Genomic DNA, 24,532 nt, shown 5'->3' on the forward strand with positions numbered 1-24,532 from the left:
CCAGTAAAGCGGCCAGTTAAAGGAAGAACGCCTTTTTGTTAGAGGATAACATGGTTCCTATAGTGCACTGTACAACTTGCCTATTTCAAGTACGTGACACATCTGGTCAATGCGTCCTTTAGCAAGTATTTCAGCAACATGCAGCACGGTGGTCTTTTTAGCATTTGGACATTCAGGAATTCTAAAAAAAAAAAAAATTAATAAAATATGGTGTTTGCTTTCAAATGTTGAAGCCTTTGAATATTATTTTGCAGCCGGATTGTAGTGTGCCACAATACTTTGGTAGGGTTTCTTCCGTCACATCCTGCGCTGTAAAAAGTGTACAGTGGCTTGTAAAAGCGTCATGTTTTTTTTTTTTGTTTTTTTTTTAATTCATGAATGTTATGGAAATAATAATGAGGTTATCGGTGGTTTAGTGCTTTATATGGCTGACTTTCTTACACCTGGGGGGTATTCAAACATGCATTGTTCACAATTGCCTGGCAATCAGTCACAAAAAAATATATACTTTTTTATTTTATTTATAGGCACCTGTCATTCATTTTGTTTAACGACAGAATTTCAGGTGATTTCATTCTTTCCGTCCGTCTCAAATAGTTTGACTAATGTTAAACCATAATGTTCTAACTGTATGTTCAATCTATGTTGTTTTTTTTTTTTAAACCAACAATGAATCGCAGATCTTGTTGGCAGATTTGTGATCCGTGTATGGCCCCAGTCCTCCCAGCATTCCTTCCATTTTTGTCTGCATGACATCCAAAATGCAATTCCCCCAGTTTTACTGCAAGGATATTCCAATTAAACGTACAAATTTAGGAAGTACCGGCCATGCATTTAAATGACTTATGGACTTTATGGAATGCAACTCAAGCTCAGTATTTTATTATTGCCGCAAGTGAAATATAACAAAGATAACAGTTGTGTGGTCACATGTTTCAAAGACTAACCAAGCATAATCCAACAATACAGTAAAGGAGCAATTGAGCAATTAAGTTATATTCATTCAAATAAGGCCGAGGTGTACACGTTGTCATTTATTATTTATGATAATTACAGTATATTCTTCTGGACCACTTGTTGAGGCTTCTTGATACTTGGTGTATTTCATCCATTCAGTGTTGTTGACTATTATCATAATGGACAAAAATGAACAATGGGAAGTTATGATACCAAATTCATATTGTGTCTCCTTGATGTTTCTGCAGGGGTACAACTTCCCCCTCAAAAGCAGACACGACGCGGGTACAGATTGTGGCACTTTTAGGAAATGGGAGATCCCAATGTGAACCATGTTAACCCCACGCATACACTTTAACAAAACACACACTTCAAAGGGAAGTCACGGGCGGGGTGACAAAAAGTGTAATATTTTGCAACATGAGTATCATTCCAATAAAGTTTTACTTCTGAAATTCTGTTGAAGTTGCGTGGCGTTTCTGAAGTGTCCATCATCATCATCATCATCATCGTCGTCGTCGTCGTCGTCATCATCATCTTCAAAAGAGCCACCCTCCGCCCATCTCTTTGCCGTCTCGTTGCCTTCACCACGCGGCCCACACGCACTAATATGCACGTGCAACGCGTCAGTCTTTATGTTTGCACCGTGGACCGGACACAATGACACAGTGAACAAAGAACCCAGCTTTGATGCACCAAAAGCGAGACAACTCCACCTTAAAAAGACGTAGCATCCCATACCGGAGACACGGGCGCCATCTTCCGTCCACCTTAAGTGCTCGTTGTGACCACGAACGCCAAAGTCCAAACGGGCTTCCGTAGCCGTTCTCCAGCCGGGGAGTCGCACTCTGCCTCCCAGCGCTGAGACAGCAGCGCCACTTGAGGAACAACAGCCGAACCCCATCCGCATTTTCAGGAGAACATGTCCGGACCCAACAAGTACCGAGAGTGGATCCTGGAAACAATCGACTCTCTCCGCTCCAGGAAAGCGCGTCCGGATCTGGAGAGGATTTGTCGAATGGTCCGCAGACGACACGGGTCAGACCCGGACCGAACCAGGGAAGAACTGGAAAAACTGATCCAGGAGCAGGCTGTGCTTAAAGTTAGCTACAAGGGCTCCATCTCGTACCGGAACGCGGCCAAGGTGCAGAGGAAGAGCAGAAAGAAGAGTGAAGAGGCGGCGGCGGACCTTCTGAACAACAACAACGGCGACAGCGCGCTCAGCCTCACCGACCAGGAGGACGACTCGGAGCCCGGCGCGGCTCACCAGCCGCCCGTCAAGAAGAAGCACAAGTCTCCCCCGAGCCCGAGTAGCGGAAATGGGAGCCTCGCAGACAGCGGTGTGGCGGAGGCGGGCTACCCGGTTGGGAGCGGCTGTGAAGAAGATGAAGAAGCCCGTCCCGGCCACAGAATAAGCGCGCATGATGAACAGCAGCCGGGTCCGTCCGGAGCTGACGCCGCCGAGCAAAGTTGCACAGGAGGAGCCGGCAGACTCGAACACGACATTCCCATGTGCCCCAAACCTCCAGCCGGGAGCGGGGGCACCGGCTCCAACTTGGACATACACGATCGGCTGCTGGCTTCGGTCCAGAGCCTGCCCGAGAGGAGCCTTCGAGGGGGCCCTGACACCACCACCACCGCCAAAAGAGGCCCCGTGAAACCGCTTGGTCTCAAAGAGATTCTGGGCTACCTCAGTAGCCAGGAGCGTCTCTCCGAGGAGAAGCTGACCAGGGGCAAAGTCAAAGTGGTCATGGAGAGAGAGGTGGCCGGAGGCAGGCTGCGCAGGACCCGCTGCGGGAACATCACTCTTCCTCTGAGGGGAGCGATGACGACGGAGGCGTCCGCTGTGGGGAGACTTGCAAAGGACGAGAAAAAGGTGGGCGACACGAAACTTAATATTTGCAACACGTCCGGGGGTCGTGCGGTCGGTGAAGAGCTGCTGTCTGCTTTATTAATGACCACTGTTCGAGACCGCGCGCACACGCTGCGCTCCACTTCGTGTGTTGTTTATTGTTCACATAAAAAAAATGTATTTAATGTATCTTCATCATCATTATACATACTTATATTTGGCGGGGTTACGTTATTTATCGCTTGAGAGCGTTTCTGCATGGCGCGTGCACGAGAGGATTCTGATCCGTGGATCCGTGACGTATGGTTGGGCCCAACGTGGGTCTGTCTCAACACCGGCCGGCTGGTGCCCAAACCCACGTACTGTATACATCCTGATTTGCATAATCACATGCTCACTTTTGCTTGTTTTCCCCTCCCATTACCATCACAGCATTTTTTCAAGTTCCCCTCATCATCATTCGATAGGTGGTATCAAATTGCAAGTTCCGCCCCCCCCAAAAGAGACCACGACTTTGTGCGACATCGGGGAGTGGGAAATAAATGTGTATATATTAATTATAACAAATTTCTTTTACATATCATTCCAGGTTCCTCATCAGGAGAGCGAACCTATGGATGTAGTCGATGAAAAGGGTGTCCAGGAGGACAACGACGAAGAGGAGGATCCCAGGAGTTCTAATGAGGAGGGAAGACCATCCACGATAGCCATGGCAGCCATGACAGCCATGACAGGTTCCAAACAGGAAGCCACGGAAGATGGCAAGAGCCAGGGAGCATCCAAGGAGAAGATTTCTCATCAGCATGAACGGAGTGACAAAGGTGTGTTTTGTAGAGCACAGGAAGTATGTAGGAAAAGTGTCATGTGACACCATACACTACAAATTGATCCTTGTTGACGTGTGCAGACGGCCCGTCAGTTACGGACCCCCTCGCTATGACTGGGTGTTCGCCTCCGACTCGATGCAACGCTGCACATGTGGAACAGACACCTGCCACACCTGATCAGGTACCTTTGGACACACGAGTGAACTACTATTTTTTAAATACAATTATTAGAACCAAAAAAACTGAGAAATAGAAGAAATATATCAATCATTCATTCATTTTCTACCGCTTATACTCACGAGGGTTGCAGGCGTGCTGGAGCCTATCCCAGCTGTCTTTGGGCAAGAGGCAGGGTACACCCTGGACTGGTCGCCAGCCAATCACAGGGCGCATATAGACAAACAACCATTCACACTCCAATTAACCTAGCATGGTTTTGGAATGTGGGAGGAAACCGGAGTACCCGGAGAAAACCCACGCATGCACGGGGAGAACATGCAAACTCCACACAGAGATGGCCGAGGGTGGAATTAAACTCGGGTCTCCTCGCTGTGAGGCATGCGGGCTAACCACTAGGTTGCCGTGCTAATATAAGTTAATATAATACTAATATAAGTTAGTGTGGCGGCACGGCGGTCGTGTGGTTAGCGCGCTAACAGCTCACAGCTAGGAGACCAGGGTTCGATCCCACCCTTGGCCGTCTCTGTGTGGAGTTTGCATGTTCTCCCCGTGCATGCGTGGGTTTTCTCCGGGTATTCCGGTTTCCTCCCACATTCCAAAAACATGCTAGGTTAATTGGCGACTCCAAATTGTCCATAGGTATGAATGTGAGTGTGAATGGTTGTTTGTCTATATGTGCCCTGTGATTGGCTGGCGACCAGTCCAGGGTGTACCCCGCCTCTCGCGCGAAGACAACTGGGATAGGGAAAAGTGGTAGAAAATGAATGAATGAATGAATTCCAGTACACTGATATACAGCAATGTACAATGCAGTTTTACTTTATTTGTATATGACGTTGTTTATTGATTGTAGAAAGGAAGCAAATTGCAAGGCAATTTAAAATTGCTCAGTTTTTAAAAACTCTTTTTTTTTTGCATGCAGATTGGTCAGATCAAGAACACCCACTCGGGCTTTAATGGTGAGTTCCTATCTCCAGCTCACAATGTACTGTACATGCGTCCATTGATCAGATATATAACGAGTCTTTCCTTCACGGGTAGGTGTTGAGTGTGAGACCGAAGTGGGCGTGTCATCCTGCCTCCTCACACCCACCGCCTCCCCGAGAGACAGCGGCTTGTCTGAAGAGCAAGGGATGAACGGTGGAGTTACCAACGGAGAGTGAGCGCCCGTCATTTCTTATGTAGACTTTATGGTTTTACACGTGACTTATATTTGGTAATGGTAATGGTAATGGTAATGGTAATGGTTTTATTTCATTTGAACATGCATCAGATTACAATTGAGTGCATCCCATAATCAGTTCACAGTTCCACATGTCCAAAAGGAGTAGGAAGAAGCAAAGCTTATTAAATCCTACCCCTCCATCTGGTACTTTTACAATCAGTAACTGTTACATTTGTTCACTTCCTGCTTTCCATAATACAGTATGATTTTTTTTTTAATAATGTACCTTGCACCGAAGTACAAGGTGATATGACCCACCTCACACAATATTTATGTTTTTAAAAATGGGACTGGTCGCCAGCCAATCACAGGGCACATATAGACAAACAACCATTCACACTCACATTCATACCTATGGACAATTTGGAGTCGCCAATTAACCTAGCATGTTTTTGGAATGTGGGAGGAAACCGGAGTACCCGGAGAAAACCCACGCATGCACGGGGAGAACATGCAAACTCCACACAGAGATGGCTCGAGGGTGGAATTGAACCCCGGTCTCCGAGCTGTGAGGTTTGCGCGCTAACCACTCGACCGCCGTGCCGCCCTAATGTTAAAAATGTGGAGTATAATTAACAATCCACACTTTATAATGTTATTCTGACTTAAACACATAACAGCAGAGCAATGACAACACCATATACAGTCGTGGAAAACAATTATTACACTACCATGTTTTCGTTAATCTTAATGGCTTGCATGACAGAACAAACTGTGCTACTGTACTGTCCTGTATGTTATTGTATGTTATTGTATTCAGTCAAGACGTGAATTCATAGCCTGATATTTGCTGATATTTCTAGCTTTATTAAGCTGCAAGGGGCCAGTGGGAGTCCTGTGGACTGGACCGTGTCTGATGTGGTCACTTATTTTACTACTGCTGGTTTTCCTGAGCAGGCCGCCGCCTTTAAGACACAGGTGAGTTTGCGTCTCTTTTCCTCACCAGCAGAGAGCGTCACATTGATATACAGTAAACCTCGGATATATCGGATTCAATTGTTCCCACTGGTTTTGTCCGATATAAGCGAAATCCGTTATATGCGTATACTGGAAAATGTCCGTTTTACGCATATATGGGATTTATATCCGATCCGGTATATGCGTAAATCGGATTTTATCCGTTATAAAAAGGCACTTCCTTGACTATGTTTCCAATGTATCTGGACGCGCAGGCAACGCTGCAAATGACGTCGTATAGCGGCCTGTCACGATTCGGCGAATCGGAGCGCCACGATGCGGCCATCCGATATATGCGAGGGAAATTTAATGGAAATGCATTGGAACGGGACTGGAGATTTTGTCCGAAATAGGCGAAATCTGTTATAAAAAATCCGATATATGCAATGAATTTTTATTGGAAATGCATTACAGAAAAATCGGTTCTTTTTTATCTGTCCGTTGTGAGCGAATTTCCGATATATCCGAGTCCGATATATCCGAGGTTTACTGTATTTCAATGCATACCACCATGGATTTGCTCTCTTTGTTAGGAAATCGATGGGAAGTCTCTTCTCCTCATGCAGCGTAATGACGTTTTGACTGGCCTGTCAATCCGACTTGGCCCCGCCCTCAAGATCTACGAGCGCCATGTAAAGGTTTTGCAGAAAACACACTTTGAGGATGACGACTGTACATGAATAGACATGTTATGTGTCGGTCGACTATTTCCAACGATATGTACGAAACATTGATATTTAATTGCAACGCGGCACACAACCTCACACTTAAACACAAGCTTCCTCCTGGAATGAGTGACAGCACACAAAAAATTGATTTTCTGCCAATTTGAACACAGATGATTGAGAAGTACAGTGGAACCTTGGTTAGCATCTGACGTTAACCAAATTAAAAACAGGTTTTTATTGGGGTTTGTTTTTTTTTGGTTGGTTGTTTTACAATTTAAAATGACTTCTACCTTCACTGAAGATGTGATTCCTGGTGAGACCGGGACACAGGAAGTTGGTTGTGGTGCTTGATCTCGCTTCCACATTGAGTCTTTGCATGTGAAACTACAATTGTAAAACTATATAAACGTGTTTTGTTTAGCTAGCTAAAAGCCTGCTAACAAGGAAGGTCGTTTTGTGATCAAAATACATACAAAAGAATGCAGATGGATTCATGCAGTGTGTTAACAACACGACAAGACGAGCGCCATATTGTACACTAAATGGAGAATGCATGCAATGTTGTGGTATACATTTTGGACGTTAATCGAAAAACATGCTAACCAGGGTAGACTGAGGTTCCACAATATTTTCTTTTCACAATGACACCAGGATTTCTCCACCAGTCGTGTTCAAAGAACGTTATCAGAAGGTCTGCATTTACAAAGAGAGTGTATTGTTGTGGTTTGCCATGGTGTAGAACTGCACTGTACTGTACTGAAAGGTAGTACCCTGCCCCAACATTGTCACTTGCAATTCGATATTTGATGTGTACATGATGATGTTATATGTAATGTCTTGCGGACATAAACATGATCAAGGGCTTTATTGATGGCGTTTATTTGGTGGCGTGCATTGACCTTTGTAGATGCTCCTCAAGGTTAAGGTTAACTGCCACCATAAATTAGTCAGGTGAGCGGTTGTACCCCCAATTATATGTCCGCCATGTCTCAAATATATCAGTACATACCTGTACTGCAGTCAATACTGTGTTAAATCTGCTGGGTTTTGGTGCAGTAGGTGTTAAGGTCACTTGTCAGCTATGTTTATCGTCTTTTTGTGACATTATTTAGTGGCAAAATGTGTCCGATGATAAACTGGCTAGTCCTAGCCAGTCCAGGATGTAGCTCTCCGCAACCCTGAACAGAATAAATAAGCAGTATGGAAGATGGATGGCAAACTATCAGTGCAGTACAACCATTTTTTTTATAAATACAGTCCCTAACCGTGTCAACCAAAACTCAGCATTGTTGTTTTTGTAAAGATACATGATGCATTAAGATTATTCAAGTTTCTCTAATCCAGGGGTGGGCAAACTACGGCCCGGGGGCCACATGCGGCCCGCCAAGTGTTTGAATACGGCCCAAAGTATTTCATTGAAACTTAATATACAACCTGGCATTATGGTACAACCTTGGTACACCATGGTACAAGTACATATAGCTGATTGCACTACATTTTTACAGATACAATAATTCCAGGTGGACTGTTACGTGTAGAATATATAGTATGCCCCCCCCCCCGTCAATTTTGTTAAATCAATGCGGCCCGCGAGTCAAAAAGTTTGCCCACCCCTGCTCTAATCTTATGTTTAACGGAATTATGATTCTCAACATACTGAGAAAAAGATGCGATGCATCCCATAAGGTCATTTTAAGGTCATTTTTTCCCCTTGCGTCAATTACATCTCGAACATAATCACAATGTTGTAAACAGACATACAACTGAAGATGGAAGACCAAGCGAGTGTTAAGTGGATTTACCGGAGTAAATATGTAAATATATCCATTTTTTTTGTCCACGAAAATTGACAAAGAATGATGTAAATTAATTTCAAGTCGTTCCACTGCGGTCATGCAAGCAGCACAACTGCCACATGTATCATTCCTTCTTCTTCCAGCAGTAAACAGTCCCAAGTTGTACAGTTTTACTCAAATGGGTGTCGTTTATAGCTGTGATTTTTGGGTTCCATTTTGTGAATTTTTCCAGTGTGTTCTCCCAGCATCACTACCTCTTTTCTTTCATCTCACTGTTCTCTATACAACGTCCAAGTGCACATTTTCATAATGCAATTATGCATTAGTCTCTGTTTGAGTCTCATGTTAGGGCTGTACAGTCACACTTTGACCTCTTTGCTTGTTATTTGCTAACATTTAGTAATAAAAACATAAATAAACGATGATGATCTGTCTCCGCTGAATTTGAGTGTGTATGTCAGTGAATTAGAATAACTCATTGGGTGGATATCAGTGAATAAGAATAGTATTTTTAAAAGTTTACTGTGCCACAAATTGATGCTAGGTCCCTGGAAGTCTGCTTTTTTTTTTGCAGAAAAAGGAATGCATTCTGAAATACAACCTGAGTTGTGGATACCAACATTTTGTTATGTTCTGGTTAAACTAGCATATTCATTTTGGGGGGGATTAAAATAAGATATGACAATAATAATAAATAAGTTTGGGATGGCTTTCTTCTTCTTAACAGGAAGAATTGTACTATGTGATTGATTCCAATGTAATTTGAATGTTCAAAATAAATTGAACCATGACCAAAGCTTTAACCAGGAAGTTTACCAACCCTCATTATAGTACTGTACTACTGTTACTGAGTTGTAGGCTTCCAACACCAAATTAGTAATGGCGATATTATGAGTAAAGAAAACTCAAATAATTACTTAAAGGGGACTTGTTTTTCCACCTTTCTAACTTACTGTATAAATATTGTTAAAATTAAAGAAATTCGGGATGGCTCTGAACGCTGGGTTTCAGAGTTTTTTTGTAACACTGGCTCCCTGTGACATCACAGTCAAACAACTTCCTTATATGGGCGTTCCCTGATACTAACTGGAACCTTGCCCTCCTCGAGCCCTGGTTTCACCATATTAGCATGGAGCTAGTGCTAATGGCTTCCAGGAAATATTTGTTCAGGTTTGAAGGACAGATAACTTACCTAAAGACCAGAAATGGTTAAAGTTACAGATTCCAGGTGAAGAGAAAAATATGGTCCCCTTTAAAATGCATATTCCATTAATATAGATTAATTGTGTATATATCTTCAATTTTATCAAATGCTACTTTTTTAATCACAAGTTCAACGAAGTTAGTAGTGGAACGTTTGTTATCTGTTTCCCGGGGGGAGACATTTCTGAAGTACACGATGTGTTTATTTCCGGTTGGAGCGGAAGTAGATACAAGGGGCTTGTGTAGGTGACCGAATGGGAGATTGCTAAAGCATTTTGAAAATATTAGCCCACCACGGAGGAAAGACAATCTGTTTAAATTATTTCAGTGTCTACTGTATAAAAAAGCGTCGGAACCATGGGAGCTCACCTGGTGAGACGGTATGTCACCGAGACGGACACCGAACCTGACCCAGCGAAGAAATTCGAATTCGACCCCCAGTTTGGATTCCCTGAAAGGAAAGAGCGAGGTTTGTAACAATATGTCGACTGAATGCAGCGTTTTAATGTTCTGTAGTAGTCTAGTCCTTCAAGTGAACGTAGCTAGCTTCTCGTGTAATAACGCGATAACTCACGAACCTTTGCTCTCGTGCGGGAAAGAACCGTTCAATAAGGATATAACTATCATTGCATTCCACAGAATCCCGCTCACATAGATTGATAAATGATATTATGACGCTGTGTTGTATTGACCAGCTTTATAGTCATGTTTGTATTTGACATTACTAATGTGTGTGTTCATCCCTTATGCAGAAATGGTGGCCACTCAGGAGCAGATGAACTTGGCCCAGCTGCCTTTGGAGCAGAGGGACTATTGTGCTCATCACCTCCTCAAGCTCATGAAGTGCAAGAGGGACAACTGGCCCAACTTCCTAGCCTGTAAACATGAGAAGCACGACTGGGACTACTGTGAACACCAGGAGTAAGTGTTAAAACCACAAAACAAACCATTTCTACTGTCAACAATTACATTTTTAGATAGATTTGTATGTAATATAAAATTAATCTGTTACCGTATTGACCTGGATATAAGAGTATTTCCTCCAAAGTGAATCAGAGGTTTTCTTCCTGTCACTCACACCAGTGACTTGAAGATACAGTTTTGATGCAGAGATGCACTTGAGAGAATAACGGTGATTATTGAAGCACTTTTTAAAGCAACTGTTGATAAATATATATTATTATTATTATTATTATTATTATTATTATTATTATTATTATTATTATTATTATACAGTTTTCATTATTCATTAATTCTGGGGGCCGTTGAAGACTGGATGAACTGAATAACTGCAATAATGTTTCTCAGCTTTCTTGATCAAATTGCTGGGACACCAAACTTTGATTGCCCCCATGGTGGGTTATCAAATAACTCGTACGGTGCTTTGTTTGGGAATTTGATTATTGATACGGTACAAGACAAAGTGCTGAGTTTATGTACCATATTGTATTTATTATTATATATTAGACATAGACTTTCTTTATTGTAATTGCACAATAACACAGCAGTGAAATTGCCAACAAAATGTTGTTGCCTGGCTCCCGTGTAATAATAAATAATAATGTGGAGAATAAATAGATTACATCAAATATGAACAACAATGTGCAGCGTAAACAGTAATTTGTACAAATAATTTAACTAATTTAGAATAAATAACAATAATTTAAAGTTTTGGTTGTGCGTGTGGGCAGGTAGAGGGGCTTATTTGGCTTATTTTTTATTCAGGTCAGTATGATGTTTGCCACAGCTAACTTTCCTAAAACAGGACTTTTGTTTTGATGGCACACTCACCACATTTCAATCTAATGTTTTTTTGGGGGGTTTTCAGCTATATGATGCGGATGAAGGAGTATGAGAGGGAGAGGAGACTCCAGCTGAGGAAGAAGAGAATTGAGGCCCAGGCTGAAGCTGCATAATGAAGCTTATCTTGTCAACATCCTCTCTGTATATAACTAATGCTGTTCACATTAAACAGTGCTGCATAGTAAGATGTAAATGACAAGAGTTTGCTCAGTTTTTGGTGGTGTTCTCTCTGCTGAGCTCTCCATTGTTGAAATGCCCACATTTATATCGAGCGTGCCCCCGTGTGGTCATTAAGCAATACTACAATGCCAACATATGTGTTGACACAATACATTTTTAAAAGCCATATTAAAATGGGTATTTTGGGTCCTGCTGTGATGAGTTTGAGGGGGGAAATGCGCAAACCTCATTATCTTAAATTTTGGCATCTTTTAACACAAGAATACAACATTCTAACTACATTTATAGGTCAGAAAAGTGGGAAAAACATAATAGGTCCACTTGAAAGTCGTAAAAGTCCTTCACATGGCTCGAGCACCGCACAGCAAATCCTCACATAGACACTGAATTATGAGCAAAGCTATTTTTTTCAAATATTCCAGACAAAAATTGGAAACAAACTTTGGTTCCTTTTTATTAATAAATTACTTTTATCCAGACATACATACGGTTTCAAATGTAGATGAATGGATTTGAACAACAATTTCTGAACATCAAAATAGACCAGATCACTATGAGTTCTCTTTCAGTGCACACAGGTTGGATTGAAGGTCAGAACATTTCCAAGAGAGCTACAAAATAATTCAAATAATCTGTGAAGATGGATTTGTTTTATGTGTGCGAAAAGAAATTAAGCCATTGTGGTGTTAAACGTTACTCTCAGCATTTCAACAACAGTCAAAAAAGGTAACGAGTAAAAACCGGAATTGGAGGGAAGCCGGCATAGATTAGTTCAGTCAGTTTAAGATCCAGCCTAGATTTAGGATAGGATGCTATTCTGATGCTGCTAAGATCAATGGAGCTGATCGGGTGAGGGAGGGGACTGTGAAAGTCATCCCCTACAGCAAGAAGGGCAGGATGGGTGATCGGAGGGGAGGGTAGTCACGGAACTCCTTCAGGTAGCTGCGATGCTTTCCCTTGGCCCACACGGTCATTTGGATGAAACCCACCAAGGTGAAGAAGGCCACAGGCAGACACTGAGTCATCAGAGTGAAGCCTAGCCAAGACCCCAACTGTAACAGAAGGAAGACTGTGGAATCACTTCCTAAAAAGGGCTATTTTACATTTACAGTACATCACTGTTCTTTTTAAGCAGCCAACGTTTAGAATGAAACACACAACCTCGTAAGTGTAGTTGGGGCAAGAGACCAGCAGGAAGATCCAAGTGAACGGGTTCTTTGTCGGGTAGGGAATCTTTCTGGTTTTGGATCCTGTAGAAAATGGTAGTGAGAAAAAAAAAAGACTACGATAGGAGGTGACTTTACTTTAAATTTCGATAGAACTTGTGCAGTCTGTATAAAACTTGAGCTTTAAATTATTATTCATTATTTTTCAAGTTTGCATAAGTTATACAGATTTAATGAAATTGTACACATTTTTATGCTGTCAATGATTAGATTTGCAGTATCTAGAGCAGGGGTGCTCATTAAGTCGATCGCGAGCTACCGGTCGATCGCGGAGGTGGTACTGGTCGATCGCGGTGTGACATTAAAAAAATATCATCCCAGCATCAATGCCGTCACTTGATTGATATACAGGGCAGCCATTCAGATGACAACTGAATGTTGCCCTTCGGATGACCAATCAAATCAAACAACGTCCCTAAGTGCAGCAGAACTTACGATGTCAGCCTATCATCCATCCCCCGTTACTTGATTGACATACAGGACAACCAGTCAGATGACAACTGAATTTTGACCTTTAGGTCACCGCTCATGCGTAAACAACGATGCAAAGTGCTAAGCTAGTCGGCGAATTGCGAGATTTTAAAGCCCTCGCTAAAGTTTATGGTCACTAAAATGAGTGAAGGAGCTGGACCAAGTAAAAAGGCAAAAAACATATCACTTCCATACGGATATGGAATATTATACGGATATTATGATACGGATATTATCCATGACTGATAAACATTTGGAAGTGTGCTTGAGGCTGGCTATCAGCAGCTACTGTCCAGACTATGCATCCCTGGCTGGTTCAATTCAGTGCAAGTCATCAAAGTAAACTCAGGTAATTACAAAAAATGTTAATAGTTAATTATGTGTGTTTTGCAATATTGGCTCATTTGGTTATGTAAGGTACATCAACATACATTGTACGTACAAATAATCCTCAATACATTTGAAAATAAATAGATGTTTTGCATTTTTGTACTGGGTAGATCATTTTGACTCGGTCATTTTAAAAGTAGCTCGCATGCTGAAAAAGTGTGAGCACCCCTGATCTAGAGTGTATACCTACCTGGCGGACGGAGGTTACGGAGCGCAATGTGGATGGAAAAGTTACCAATCTGACAGAACTGAGGAAGAAAAGGTAACATCACTGATCAGACACGTGCAAATTCCTAAAGAGTTCATGTGCCGGAAGGATTCTTACCAGGAATAAAATGAGACCCAGTCTGATCTGTTGCTCTCCGTAAACTGTAACAATACATCGCACATGAAGTACGTTATGTTGAGAGAGTATGTACAGTATATACGTGTATATGTAGAGTAGGTAGTACACTCACTGGGTGGTGTATAAAGCGGGTGATTGATGTAATAAGCCATCCATGCTGCAAAGCCCCAGTAGTATGTACAATTCTGAAAAGAAATATATGTTCAAAAATAGCTACCTACATTTTCAGGCAGGGATTAGAATGCATCACATTGTAAGATGACTGCTTTGGAAGGGTGGCATTAGTGTCACCTTGAAGATGTTACGTAGAGGCATGGTTCCATGAGAGAAGCGATGGACAAACAGCGTCTCCAAGAGCCTCTTGACGAAGTGGAAAGAGTGACACATGCAGGCCAGACTGGGAAAAGCAGAAGATTTTGTTTAGCTGCTTGGTCAAAATTGCCATGACAACAGTGAGTAATTTACTATGTCATGTCACGGTGCTAAAACAGATATTTGTCATTTATAACAATGTTTGGTGTCATTTAGTGTGTATTTTGTGACATGTTCTAGAGGCACTCACTGTACGACCCAGTGTTTACTGGTGGTAAAATCATATTTGGATGCGTAGATGAAAGGAACCCTGAAGTAGAACATCAGGTAGATGACAAGAGGACCGGTGTACTCTGTCAGGAAGACCTGAAAGTCACAAGAACACAGTAGTCATATCACAGATAAGTACTGAACACACATATACTCAGATATCCAATATAAGAAAATAATGCTATTTATTTAACAAAATGTGTATTATTATATTGCTTATTGTTGTTTATCAGGGGTGTAGAAGATAAAATATTTAGCTACTCAATACAGCTGACTATGCAAGTGTAGCTAAAAGTGTTGGCTGCGTTTATTTCAGCTGCTGTAGCTGCCATGCTATATTATTGATTTATTGACCATGTGGAATTGAATATGCTTTATGAAAATAGCTCTTCTATGCATTAAACATAATGCAGCCATTCATTCATTCATTCATTTTCTACCGCTTTTTTCCTCACGAGGGTCGCAGGGGTGCTGGAGCCTATCCCAGCTGTCTTCGGGCGAGAGGCAGGGTACACCCTGGACTGGTCGCCAGCCAATCACAGGGCACATTATTATTTATTATTTCATTCATTCATTCATTTTCTACCGCTTATCCTCACGAGGGTCGCGGGGGTGCTGGAGCCTATCCCAGCTTTCTTTAGGCGAGAGGCGGGGTACACCCTGGACTGGTCGCCAGCCAATCACAGGGCACATTATTATTTACTATTTACTATTTATTATTTATTATTACACGGGAGCCAGGCAATGACATTTCGTTGGCAATTTCACTGCTGTGTTATTGTGCAATGACAATAAAGAAAGTCTATGTCTACATATAGACAAACAACCATTCACACTCACACCTATGGACAATTTGGAGTGGCCAATTAACCTAGCATGTCTTTGGAATGTGGGAGGAAATCGGAGTACCCGGAGAAAACCCACGCATGCACGGGGAGAACATGCAAACTCCATACAGAGATGGCCGAGGGTGGAATTGAACCCTGGTCTCCTAGCTGTGAGGTCTGCGCGGTAACCACTAGACCGCCGTGCCGCCCCATAATGCAACCAAAGTAGTGCTAAATTTTATTACACGGATTTATTACACATTTTATTACAAACCTCTGAGAGTCCGGTCCCTAATCCAATAAAAGATCAAATTGGACCAAGTCGGCATGCAAAATACTTTTTGGGGTGGGACTAATCGTTTGACATGGTTACAGATCAACTGTCTATTAATAGATTGGAGACCGCTTTTTGAGAAAATCCGCTCGCTCTGCTTAGGTTGATGTTATATCAGGTATACTTGACTTGGTTAGGTCTGTTCTAGAATGTGTACTTACCGTGACCCAGCTAATCTGAGCCCCCAGGTCTCGGAAGAAGAAAGTTGCTGTGGTTCCCACAGGCAGCTGCTGCAAAACATCCTCATCCTTCAGAGATTTCCCCTCTGAAACAGTTACAGTTACTTGCAGGGGTCCACTCTACTGTAGAGACAATATAAACTTTGATGGACTTACTGGGATCCAGTCTAATGGACTGTCTGGCCGGGTACCACTGAGGATCTAAAACAGCCAAGACAGCGTGAACATTTGCTTGCTCTTAATTGGGATGAACGAGGCCACAGCGAGAACACTCACGGCTCTTGTGGAACATAGACTTGATCTCCCCGATGGTGGCATTGGGCTCCACCTGCAAATAACAACCATGACAAATAAGCTGACGCAAATATACAGAAGTATACGCAACAATCCTGTTTTTCCATTCATGACAGTGATTAGCGGTAAATTTAGCTCTCGCTATGCCCCACACACCCCGTGGATATGAGCTATCCGACAGCTGGTATTCAAGTTTCAAAGATCCTCTGGCCACCACCAAAGCACACGGCATCGTGCCAAAGCTGACAGCGACCTGCACAACAACATACAAACCCAAAACGACAACGATTCCGACCGCAATCTAACAGCGGCAAGGTCAACTCAATCTAAGCCAAAGTGATGGATTAGCTAATTAACTGATTACAGCTTTTACTTTTCCTTTAAGACCTTTTGAATGTGCATGTTCTCCCCGTGCATGCGTGGGTTTTCTCCGGGTACTCCGGTTTGCTCCCACATTCCAAAAACATGCTAGGTTAATTAGCGACTCCAAATTGTCCATAGGTATGAATGTGAGTGTGAATGGTTGTTTGTCTATATGTGCCCTGTGATTGGCTGGCCACCAGTCCAGGGTGTACCCTCGCCCGAAGACAGCTGGGATAGGCTCCAGCACCCCCCGCGACCCTCGTGAGGATAATCGGTAGAAAATGAATGAATGAATGAATGAACTTTTTGAATACAGTACCATCCATGACGACTTCCATCATCGCTTTAACAATCCTTTCCGCTAAATTTCTCCTATCTTTGAAAAAATTAAACTTTTTTATCCCAATAATTATTGTCTGTTCCAGACAAATGTAACAATTCAAAGTTACCAAATATGTACATTTGCAGCTATACGATCATAACATGGCTGGCTAGTAATACTACTCTTGTAATAAACAAACACCATCTTAATTTTGGAGGACCGACGAGCGCCATTTCTGTCCACGTCATTCTCAAGGCCTCACACCGTTTTTGGCAGGATGACGTCACCAAGTGCTCCTCATGTGTAAACGACTCCACGCCTCATTTAGTACGCGGATCACAACTTAGTCTTATGAAGCCTGACTAGACAGGATCAAAGATTTAAAGAAGGCATATACCCTATAGGCAAAAGTATAAGGACACCTGACCATTACTCTACTAAAAGCCCTTTTTTTTTGCCAAATAAGCCCCTCTACCTGCCCACACGCACAACCAAAACTTTAAATTATTGTTATTTATTCTAAATTATTTGTACAAATTACTGTTTACACTGTACATTGTTCATATTTGATGTCATCTATTTATTCTCCACATTATTATTTATTATTTATTATTTATTATTTATTATTTATTATTTATTATTTATTATTTATTATTTATTATTTATTATTTATTATTTATTATTTATTATTACACGGGAGCCAGGCAATGACATTTCGTTGGCAATTTCACTGCTGTGTTATTGTGCAATGACAATAAAGAAAGTCTATGTCTACATATAGACAAACAACCATTCACACTCACATTCATACTTATGGACAATTTGGAGTGGCCAATTAACCTAGCATGTTTTTGGAATGTGGGAGGAAACCGGAGTACCCGGAGAAAGCCCACGCATGCACGGGGAGAACACGCAAACTCCACACAGAGATGGCCGAGGGTGGAATTGAACCCTGGTCTCCTGGCTGTGGTCTGCGCGCTAACCACTAGACCGCCATGCCGGCCCATAATGCAACCAAAGTAGTGCTAAATTTTATTACACAGATTGGCCAACAATTCTGTTGGCTTTTGTAACAAACCAATTTATTATTGTGCAATGACAATAAAGAAAGTCTATGTCTATGTCTTTTACAGCTCTGTTACCAGTTGAGTAAGAAGGTAAGAAGTACTGTATGTCAATATAGCCTGCACTGACCTAAACATAAACATAGCAAATGCAACTGTACACACTTAGAAGGCCGCACACCCACATGACTGTTTCCGAGCCGTGCATATAATGCTAAAATAAGACAAGTGCAAGTACTGATTATATATGATTAAACGTTTATATATTCTAAAAAATAATCTACAGAAGTGCTATCAATTCAATGAACCCCAGTTTTCTATGGGGCTTAATGTGGAGGACTGTAGCTTGTTGTTTTCTGTTGCATGTATCAGATACCGTACAGTGTTGCAGTGAGGTTAAGTCCTGCTAAGGCAGGGGTGGGCAAATATTTGGACTCGAGGGCCGCATTGAGTTTACAAAATTGTCTGGGGGGCCAGAACATATATTTAACACACACACACTATTTTATGCTTATCATTTTCCTTGAATTATTTGTCTAATTTTATCTGTAAAAGTGTTATCCTATATCAGTTGTATGTCCCTTTTTTAGGAGCACTTTAAACATCACACCACATCAAACTATGTCATTTAATTTTACAGTTTTGTTGTTTATTTTTTACTAAATCAGACATCTGACTTGCAAGTCATGTTGCCAGTTTGTATGTTAAAAGTTGAAGTTACTTAGAAAGCAACTGGCGGGCCGGATTCAAACGCTTGGTGGGCCGCATGTGGCCCCCGGGCCGTAGTTTGCCCACCCCTGTGCTAAGGTGTTGGAATTAGCTGCCGAGATGCCACATTTTCACTCAACAGCCACAATAAACAGAGAAACACTGCACCTATTCGTGAATGACAACACAGCTGAGGCCAACTTTGATAGTTTTTAGTGGAATTTCCAAAATTGAATACTTTCAAAGTTATATAATTGGGACAACCAAAAGTCTAAAAAGTCAAACATGGAGCTGTGATCATGCATGGCATCACGCTAAACTTCTTTTCCTGGCCTCTCAGTACTATACAGTTAGGCTAAAGTGAAAATAAATAACAAAATCTGATGTATTAATGTGAAGGGTCACCAAGTGATAAACATCGGAATGCTCAAAAGTGCTATTCATGAAGCATCCATGTTCACTCCAAGTCATGCATCATCAAAAGGTGAGTCGTTTTATTTTGTCCTATCATCTGGTGAGTATTAACTTTCCATGACATTTGATGGATCGGTAGCTAACGTGCAGTAAAAAGAACTTTGGTACAAGTCAGTATACAGTTGTGGACATTCAAATGTATTTGTTATTTCCTATTTTTCTGAATAGAACCTCTGAACTAAGCACCTGCATACTAACATTTGCATTTCTACACCTTTTATATAGTAACCACTCCACAAAAAATTGAAGTTTCTGTTGTATTTAAACATATTAGACCATTTCAAATGACAATTATTTTTGTCAATCCCAACAAGAGGCTGTGGCAGCTGCTACTGTTGTTGGCCTCCATTGTTTGACAGGATTATCAAAGATGTTGTGGGATGAAGATCTAGTACATGATCACCTACAAAGCTGAGGGGCTGCTGTCTTTATGTGTCCATTATTGCCTGACAATTGCACGCTGGTAAACAACCGTGACATAGGAGAGATTAAGGACGCTGAATGTGTACTCCTCAAGATCGTGGGTATGATCGCCATGTGGCCAGACCTCCAAGCAGGCAGAGTTGTGTCACGTGGGAAAGTGTGGGTTTACAGTTGCGCACCCTCTGACGACAACTCAGGCAACTTCACTATGTTCTAGGAAAGGTCTGACTCTCACTGACACATAGTGGGATATTTTTACTTTAGATAGGACCACCCCGATTGTACCGATTGTGTATAGCAAGGATTCAAACGACTAGTTCATGCACTAAAACTATTAAATATGCACCTAGTCATTGCATCACATTTTGTGAAAATAGTTCAAATGTGTTGTTCTTACCTTGTCCAGGAAGCAGAGCTTGTCCTTGGTCTTGGCATCAAGTATCTCCACCTCAAAGAAAACAACAGCCTTTTTAGTCTTTTTAGCAGGTTTGCGTTTGACGGGCGCTGGAGCCAGCACAGGTGCAGCTGCCGCCGCCCCGTTGGCCGGCTTTTTTCCACTGGTGGCCTCAAGCGCGAGGGCATCCATGTCAACGGTCCACACTCCGGACTCTAGTTTATTCCCGTCTCCACCACCACCACCCGACAGTCTAGCCCAGAACCACACCAAGCCCGAGGTGCAAGCACTCAGCTGTGGAAATAAATCTGTCTCCCCCATGCTTGGTGCTTTTGGAGCCCCTCCCTCGTCCTCCTCGCTACTTCATCCCACCAAAAAAAACCCTCCCCTCCTCGCTGGCTGGCCGTGTCTCATTCCTTCACTTCTGGTCAACTGCTTATTTTAACTGCCAGTCGATCTCTGGAGAGCGGACATATGCCACATGTGCTTGCACAATTGCGGCGTCAACAAGCTTCTCTCGACGTCACATCATTATGGATAATAATGGAGACGCGGTCAATTGGTTACGAAATGCCACCTGCCCCACCCTTTTAAAAAACGCTTTGACCTCTGACACCTCTCAGTCTGCAGCTAAGTGGGCAAAAGGGGGGTGAGGTGTTATGACAACCAACACCGTACGGCCCCATCTCTTCCTCTCCCTGCAGCTAAATATAAAATCCACTGCTAACTCGGCACAACCCTCTTGCAGCTAACTCTTCCATCTGTATGTATAGGGTGATGATGTCATTAGATTGGCACTGTCGTTTGTTTTTAAAATCCACTTTAGTGATTTCTTCCATGTGCTCAGTTGGACGTCGGGTGTCATACCGATCACGTCTTGCAGTCACACACACACACACGGAGGGAGTTGCCCTTTCCTGCTACCCAAGGGTGATAATACCCCAGATTCCCCTAGCTTAGTTGGGGCATTCCCTTTGGTGAAGGCCACCGCAGCTTCTCCACCCCCTAATGGCCAGACGTTGCCGTTTGCCAATGAAATACAGTAAACCTCGGATATATCGGACTCGGATATATCGAAAATTCGCTCACAACGGACAGATAAAAAAGAACCGATTTTTCTGTAATGCATTTCCAATAAAAATTCATTGCATATATCGGATTTTTTTTAACGGATTTCGCCTATTTCGGACAAAATCTCCAGTCCCGTTCCAATGCATTTCCATTAAATTTCCCTGGCATATATCGGATGGCCGCATCGTTATGCTAATCTTGTTGATGTCACTGGCTATTGTCTTTCTCCTGGCTCCAGATTTAGGACAAATATAAAAGTGAGTGACGTCAATAATACTAGCACAGCAGTGAATGAGATCTTAACCTCACTATTGGAAATAACGTAGGCCTGACGGGCGTAACAGGGCCTAGCTTAATTAACAATTTGTTATGCTCAGAGTCCAATAAAGTTAAATTCTCATTACCTTACGTCTCTTTTCATTGCCCAGTCCAGGTACATTGGAAACATAGTCAAGGAAGTGCCTTTTTATAACGGATAAAATCCGATTTACGCATATACCGGATATAAATCCGATATATGTGTAAAACAGACATTTTCCGTTATACGCATATAATGGATTTCGCTTATATCGGACAAAACCAGTGGGAACAACTGAATCCGATATATCCAAGGTTTACTGTACAATGCAAATATGGCGCTTTAACTTTTGACCATTTAGTATGGAATTGTCAATTAACAGCTTATTGTCTTTTATCAATCACAGGCTGGTAAAGAAAAACAAGCAAGCCAGTATTGTTTTATAGCAGTTGAACTGCCAACCAAAGGGAACAAATGTGGAGTATTGTGTTTGTTTGTGAGTTTGCGGGCAAGAAAATTAGCACTACTCTATTATTTGGTCTTGATTAGTGAGCAGGCCACTTTGTGGTTAAGAACACATGAATGGGACTTTACCATTTGTATTCTTAGGTGGTGGGAACAGTTGCATAAAGCGTCATTCAGCAAAAAAGACAAAAATGAATTGAAATGAATGGAATCACATTTGCACAATTTCTATTTCTGTCAGATTTTTTTTCTCTCTTACAATTATTTCCACGGCTCATACTAATTGGACAAGACCTATATCGGAGATAAGCATGTAACACTACTGTGTAAGACAAACTGGTCACATCTGACTCTTCACCGTGCCAAGCATCTAAGGCATACCCATGGCCACTGTATACCCTCCCGCCCACCCCCCTCTCATCCTAGTCTATATAAAGGCTCTAGCGATTAGCAACAGTCTGTCTCTCTAACGCACGATGGGCTGAAAGTGTAGCAAGGAGAATTAACTTCAACGGAGGACCCTCAGTACGGTGAACACAACTACAGATAGACTCAATTTCCAAAAACCCTCTGCCTAGGAAGTTGTCAGGTAAGATACCAATTGTTAAATCATTAGTGTTTAAATTTGAGGAAGCGATATTGAATTTAGGCAACTACTTCACACACTTGACGGATGTTATAGTGTAAGAGAGGCGTAAAGATGATACTGCTCTCTAGTGCAGTCTGATGTAGACTTCATAAAATAAGAATTCGTAGAAGGAAAAACTGTGTTGCCATGATGTTGGAATGGGTAACAAATTTAATAGCACCATACTATTTTCTGTGAAGGCTCTTGTAGGCTACAAAATAGGCAGAGCAGTACATATCCTTCATTGCAGTGGAGAACTGTGGCTTGGAGTGGAATGGGAAGTACACAAAATACTCAAGCAAATTCCATTCCAAAAAGTTTGAATGCTCAATTGTCCTTTGTTTATTGTGACACATTTCCTTTTTCCCCCCACTAGCTGATGCGGCCATCTGCATTCTGAAATGGGCCCAATGAAGAACACCACAATAATAGAAATACCGACCTGTCCCATTTGAACACAGTACAAAAAATATTGACCATCAATTGTGTTTTTTGGATTACATTCCAAGCAAGGATTTTCTGCATTATTATCACACATACTGTCAGTGGTAACTGTGATTTTTACCATTCATTTGCTGTTCTTTTACCCTCACCCCCCACCACCCAGACTGCAAAATCCACCTGTGTGAGGTGGCTCATGGTCCCACTGGTTGGGTCGGTTTCTGTCAAGCTGCTTCAAGCCTGTTTGATGGCTTTTGGTGCTCAATAAACTCAAAAGGAACATTTATTTGCATTGATTCTCGCATTTATATTTGTGGTGTTTTTTTGTAACTATAGGAGAAGGGTGTCTTTTTTCCAGCCAAGATCAACAGAGACAAGGCTGACTTATCAGATGGATTGTTGAGTAATAACAAGATAACGAGCGCCATAAGTCGTTCAAGCCAGAGATGGCGGTGATGCAGGGCATTGTGCAAACCGTAAATCTATGTCTTCATTACATTTACATGTGGATACATCCCGGAATCAAAAAAAATGCAACAAATAACGTTCTCAAATTCCTATGTACCTGTGGTTATTGAGTACTGCATGTACATTAACCATTACAAATGCTAACGTCCGCATACTACATGACGCAAAGCCCCAGTCACAGCAAGCGGGCAGTTCCGTTGCCTCGTGCTGTACAAGCTTTGTTTGTATCTACAATGCACAACTGAAACGGGTGTTGGTTGGGATCTATTCACACAAAAACATTCCCAAATAATTGAACTGCTACAATGTTAGCTCCATTGAGGGTTTCATGTTGTTCGGTACTTACCTCGTAGTGCTTCATCTTGTCACCCCTTTCCGTGATATCCCAAATGAGTGACACTGCAACCTCCAATCAGAGAAGTGATTTCCAAAGGCTGACAGTAGTGGGCGGGTATCAGCGATGCCTTTTAGCCAATCAGACGTTAGTCGGAAGAAGACGCTCACCGCTTCTGCTGCCGAACCAATAGGAGTTTAGTAAATTGAGAGGTCATGTCTATTATGCACAAAGACAAAACTGTCGTAAATCAGCGTACGCTGATAACGCTGTTGCATTTCACAAATACATTTTGATCACGCATGTGGTAAGTGAACATTTTCAGTTAACCTGGATTCTGCCTTGCACTCACTAGTGCACAGCAGATTATTGGTCATTTCAGGTCAAGTCATTTTATTTTTACACCACCAATTCACAAAAGAATTTGTCTCCAGGCACTAGGATGAGCAGGTCTGGAATCGTTCATTTAAAAAGATACAACCATGAAAGAAAACCATCTCTCTATGAGAAAGATCTTGACAATAGAGGCAAGGAAAACTCTCCTGACTTCAGCTCGGGAAGCAGACTAGAGGGACATAGAGTAAATAGAGAAAACAAGATAGGAGAGTTGAGCAATTGGGGAGGTACACAAAAACCACAATAATGGACGCACCCATAAAAAGTTCTAAAAATGCTGATTTTTGATTATCTAAACCAGTAGTGTCCAAAGTGTGACTTGTGGCACATACCAAATTTAACATTCATTCATTAATTTCATTTACCGCTTATCCTCACGAAGGTAG

General features: G+C 42.1%; 3 protein-coding genes and 1 long non-coding RNA gene across 6 annotated transcripts; 3 read left to right on the top strand and 1 right to left on the bottom strand.

Annotated features, from left to right (window-relative positions):
- Nucleotides 1-20: 20 nt before the first annotated feature.
- On the top strand, nt 21-9,116 carry samd1b (sterile alpha motif domain containing 1b). 2 transcript variants are annotated; one of them, XM_058083924.1, is made up of 7 exons: nt 21-2,833; nt 3,399-3,630; nt 3,717-3,817; nt 4,739-4,775; nt 4,858-4,975; nt 5,845-5,959; nt 6,532-9,116. In XM_058083924.1, the coding sequence occupies exons 1-7, from the start codon at nt 1,880-1,882 to the stop codon at nt 6,676-6,678; spliced, it is 1,704 nt and encodes a 567-aa protein (XP_057939907.1). In that variant the 5' UTR covers nt 21-1,879; the 3' UTR covers nt 6,679-9,116. The 2 variants fall into 2 exon arrangements, with proteins under 2 accessions (XP_057939907.1, XP_057939901.1); XM_058083918.1 differs by lacking the exon at nt 6,532-9,116 and having other exon boundaries at nt 5,845-6,469.
- Nucleotides 9,117-9,859: 743 nt separating this feature from the next.
- On the top strand, nt 9,860-11,667 carry ndufb7 (NADH:ubiquinone oxidoreductase subunit B7). The gene is made up of 3 exons (XM_058084292.1): nt 9,860-10,134; nt 10,418-10,586; nt 11,494-11,667. The coding sequence occupies exons 1-3, from the start codon at nt 10,023-10,025 to the stop codon at nt 11,579-11,581; spliced, it is 369 nt and encodes a 122-aa protein (XP_057940275.1). The 5' UTR covers nt 9,860-10,022; the 3' UTR covers nt 11,582-11,667.
- Nucleotides 11,668-12,077: 410 nt separating this feature from the next.
- On the bottom strand, nt 12,078-23,839 carry tecrb (trans-2,3-enoyl-CoA reductase b). Of its 2 annotated transcripts, XM_058084069.1 has the most exons (12): nt 23,763-23,839; nt 20,049-20,099; nt 16,280-16,331; nt 16,160-16,204; nt 15,986-16,089; nt 14,644-14,759; nt 14,373-14,478; nt 14,194-14,266; nt 14,061-14,104; nt 13,926-13,983; nt 12,810-12,898; nt 12,078-12,700 (listed from the first exon to the last, which is right to left on the bottom strand). In XM_058084069.1, the coding sequence occupies exons 1-12, from the start codon at nt 23,775-23,777 to the stop codon at nt 12,527-12,529; spliced, it is 927 nt and encodes a 308-aa protein (XP_057940052.1). In that variant the 5' UTR covers nt 23,778-23,839; the 3' UTR covers nt 12,078-12,526. The 2 variants fall into 2 exon arrangements, with proteins under 2 accessions (XP_057940052.1, XP_057940044.1); XM_058084061.1 differs by lacking the exon at nt 23,763-23,839 and having other exon boundaries at nt 20,049-20,381.
- Nucleotides 22,351-23,240, top strand: LOC131136947 (uncharacterized). Its single transcript, XR_009131833.1, has 2 exons — nt 22,351-22,468; nt 22,708-23,240. It is a non-coding gene; the product is annotated as an uncharacterized LOC131136947 (long non-coding RNA).
- Nucleotides 23,840-24,532: the final 693 nt, after the last annotated feature.

The sequence above is a fragment of the Doryrhamphus excisus genome, chromosome 1 (genome assembly GCF_030265055.1).
Source record: "Doryrhamphus excisus isolate RoL2022-K1 chromosome 1, RoL_Dexc_1.0, whole genome shotgun sequence".
Classification (NCBI taxonomy): Eukaryota; Metazoa; Chordata; class Actinopteri; order Syngnathiformes; family Syngnathidae; genus Doryrhamphus; species Doryrhamphus excisus.

Coding starts and splice junctions, on each gene's coding strand:
- samd1b (XM_058083918.1), top strand. CDS start 1,880: ATGTCCGGACCCAACAAGTACCGAGAGTGGATCCTGGAAACAATCGAC. Junction 2,834..3,398: donor TTGCAAAGGACGAGAAAAAG/GTGGGCGACACG, acceptor ATATCATTCCAG/GTTCCTCATCAGGAGAGCGA. Junction 4,776..4,857: donor CACCCACTCGGGCTTTAATG/GTGAGTTCCTAT, acceptor CTTCACGGGTAG/GTGTTGAGTGTGAGACCGAA.
- ndufb7 (XM_058084292.1), top strand. CDS start 10,023: ATGGGAGCTCACCTGGTGAGACGGTATGTCACCGAGACGGACACCGAA. Junction 10,135..10,417: donor CCCTGAAAGGAAAGAGCGAG/GTTTGTAACAAT, acceptor TCCCTTATGCAG/AAATGGTGGCCACTCAGGAG. Junction 10,587..11,493: donor GACTACTGTGAACACCAGGA/GTAAGTGTTAAA, acceptor GGGGGTTTTCAG/CTATATGATGCGGATGAAGG.
- tecrb (XM_058084061.1), bottom strand. CDS start 20,366: ATGGGGGAGACAGATTTATTTCCACAGCTGAGTGCTTGCACCTCGGGC. Junction 14,267..14,372: donor CTCTACGTAACATCTTCAAG/GTGACACTAATG, acceptor ATTTCTTTTCAG/AATTGTACATACTACTGGGG. Junction 13,984..14,060: donor TGGGTCTCATTTTATTCCTG/GTAAGAATCCTT, acceptor TTTCTTCCTCAG/TTCTGTCAGATTGGTAACTT.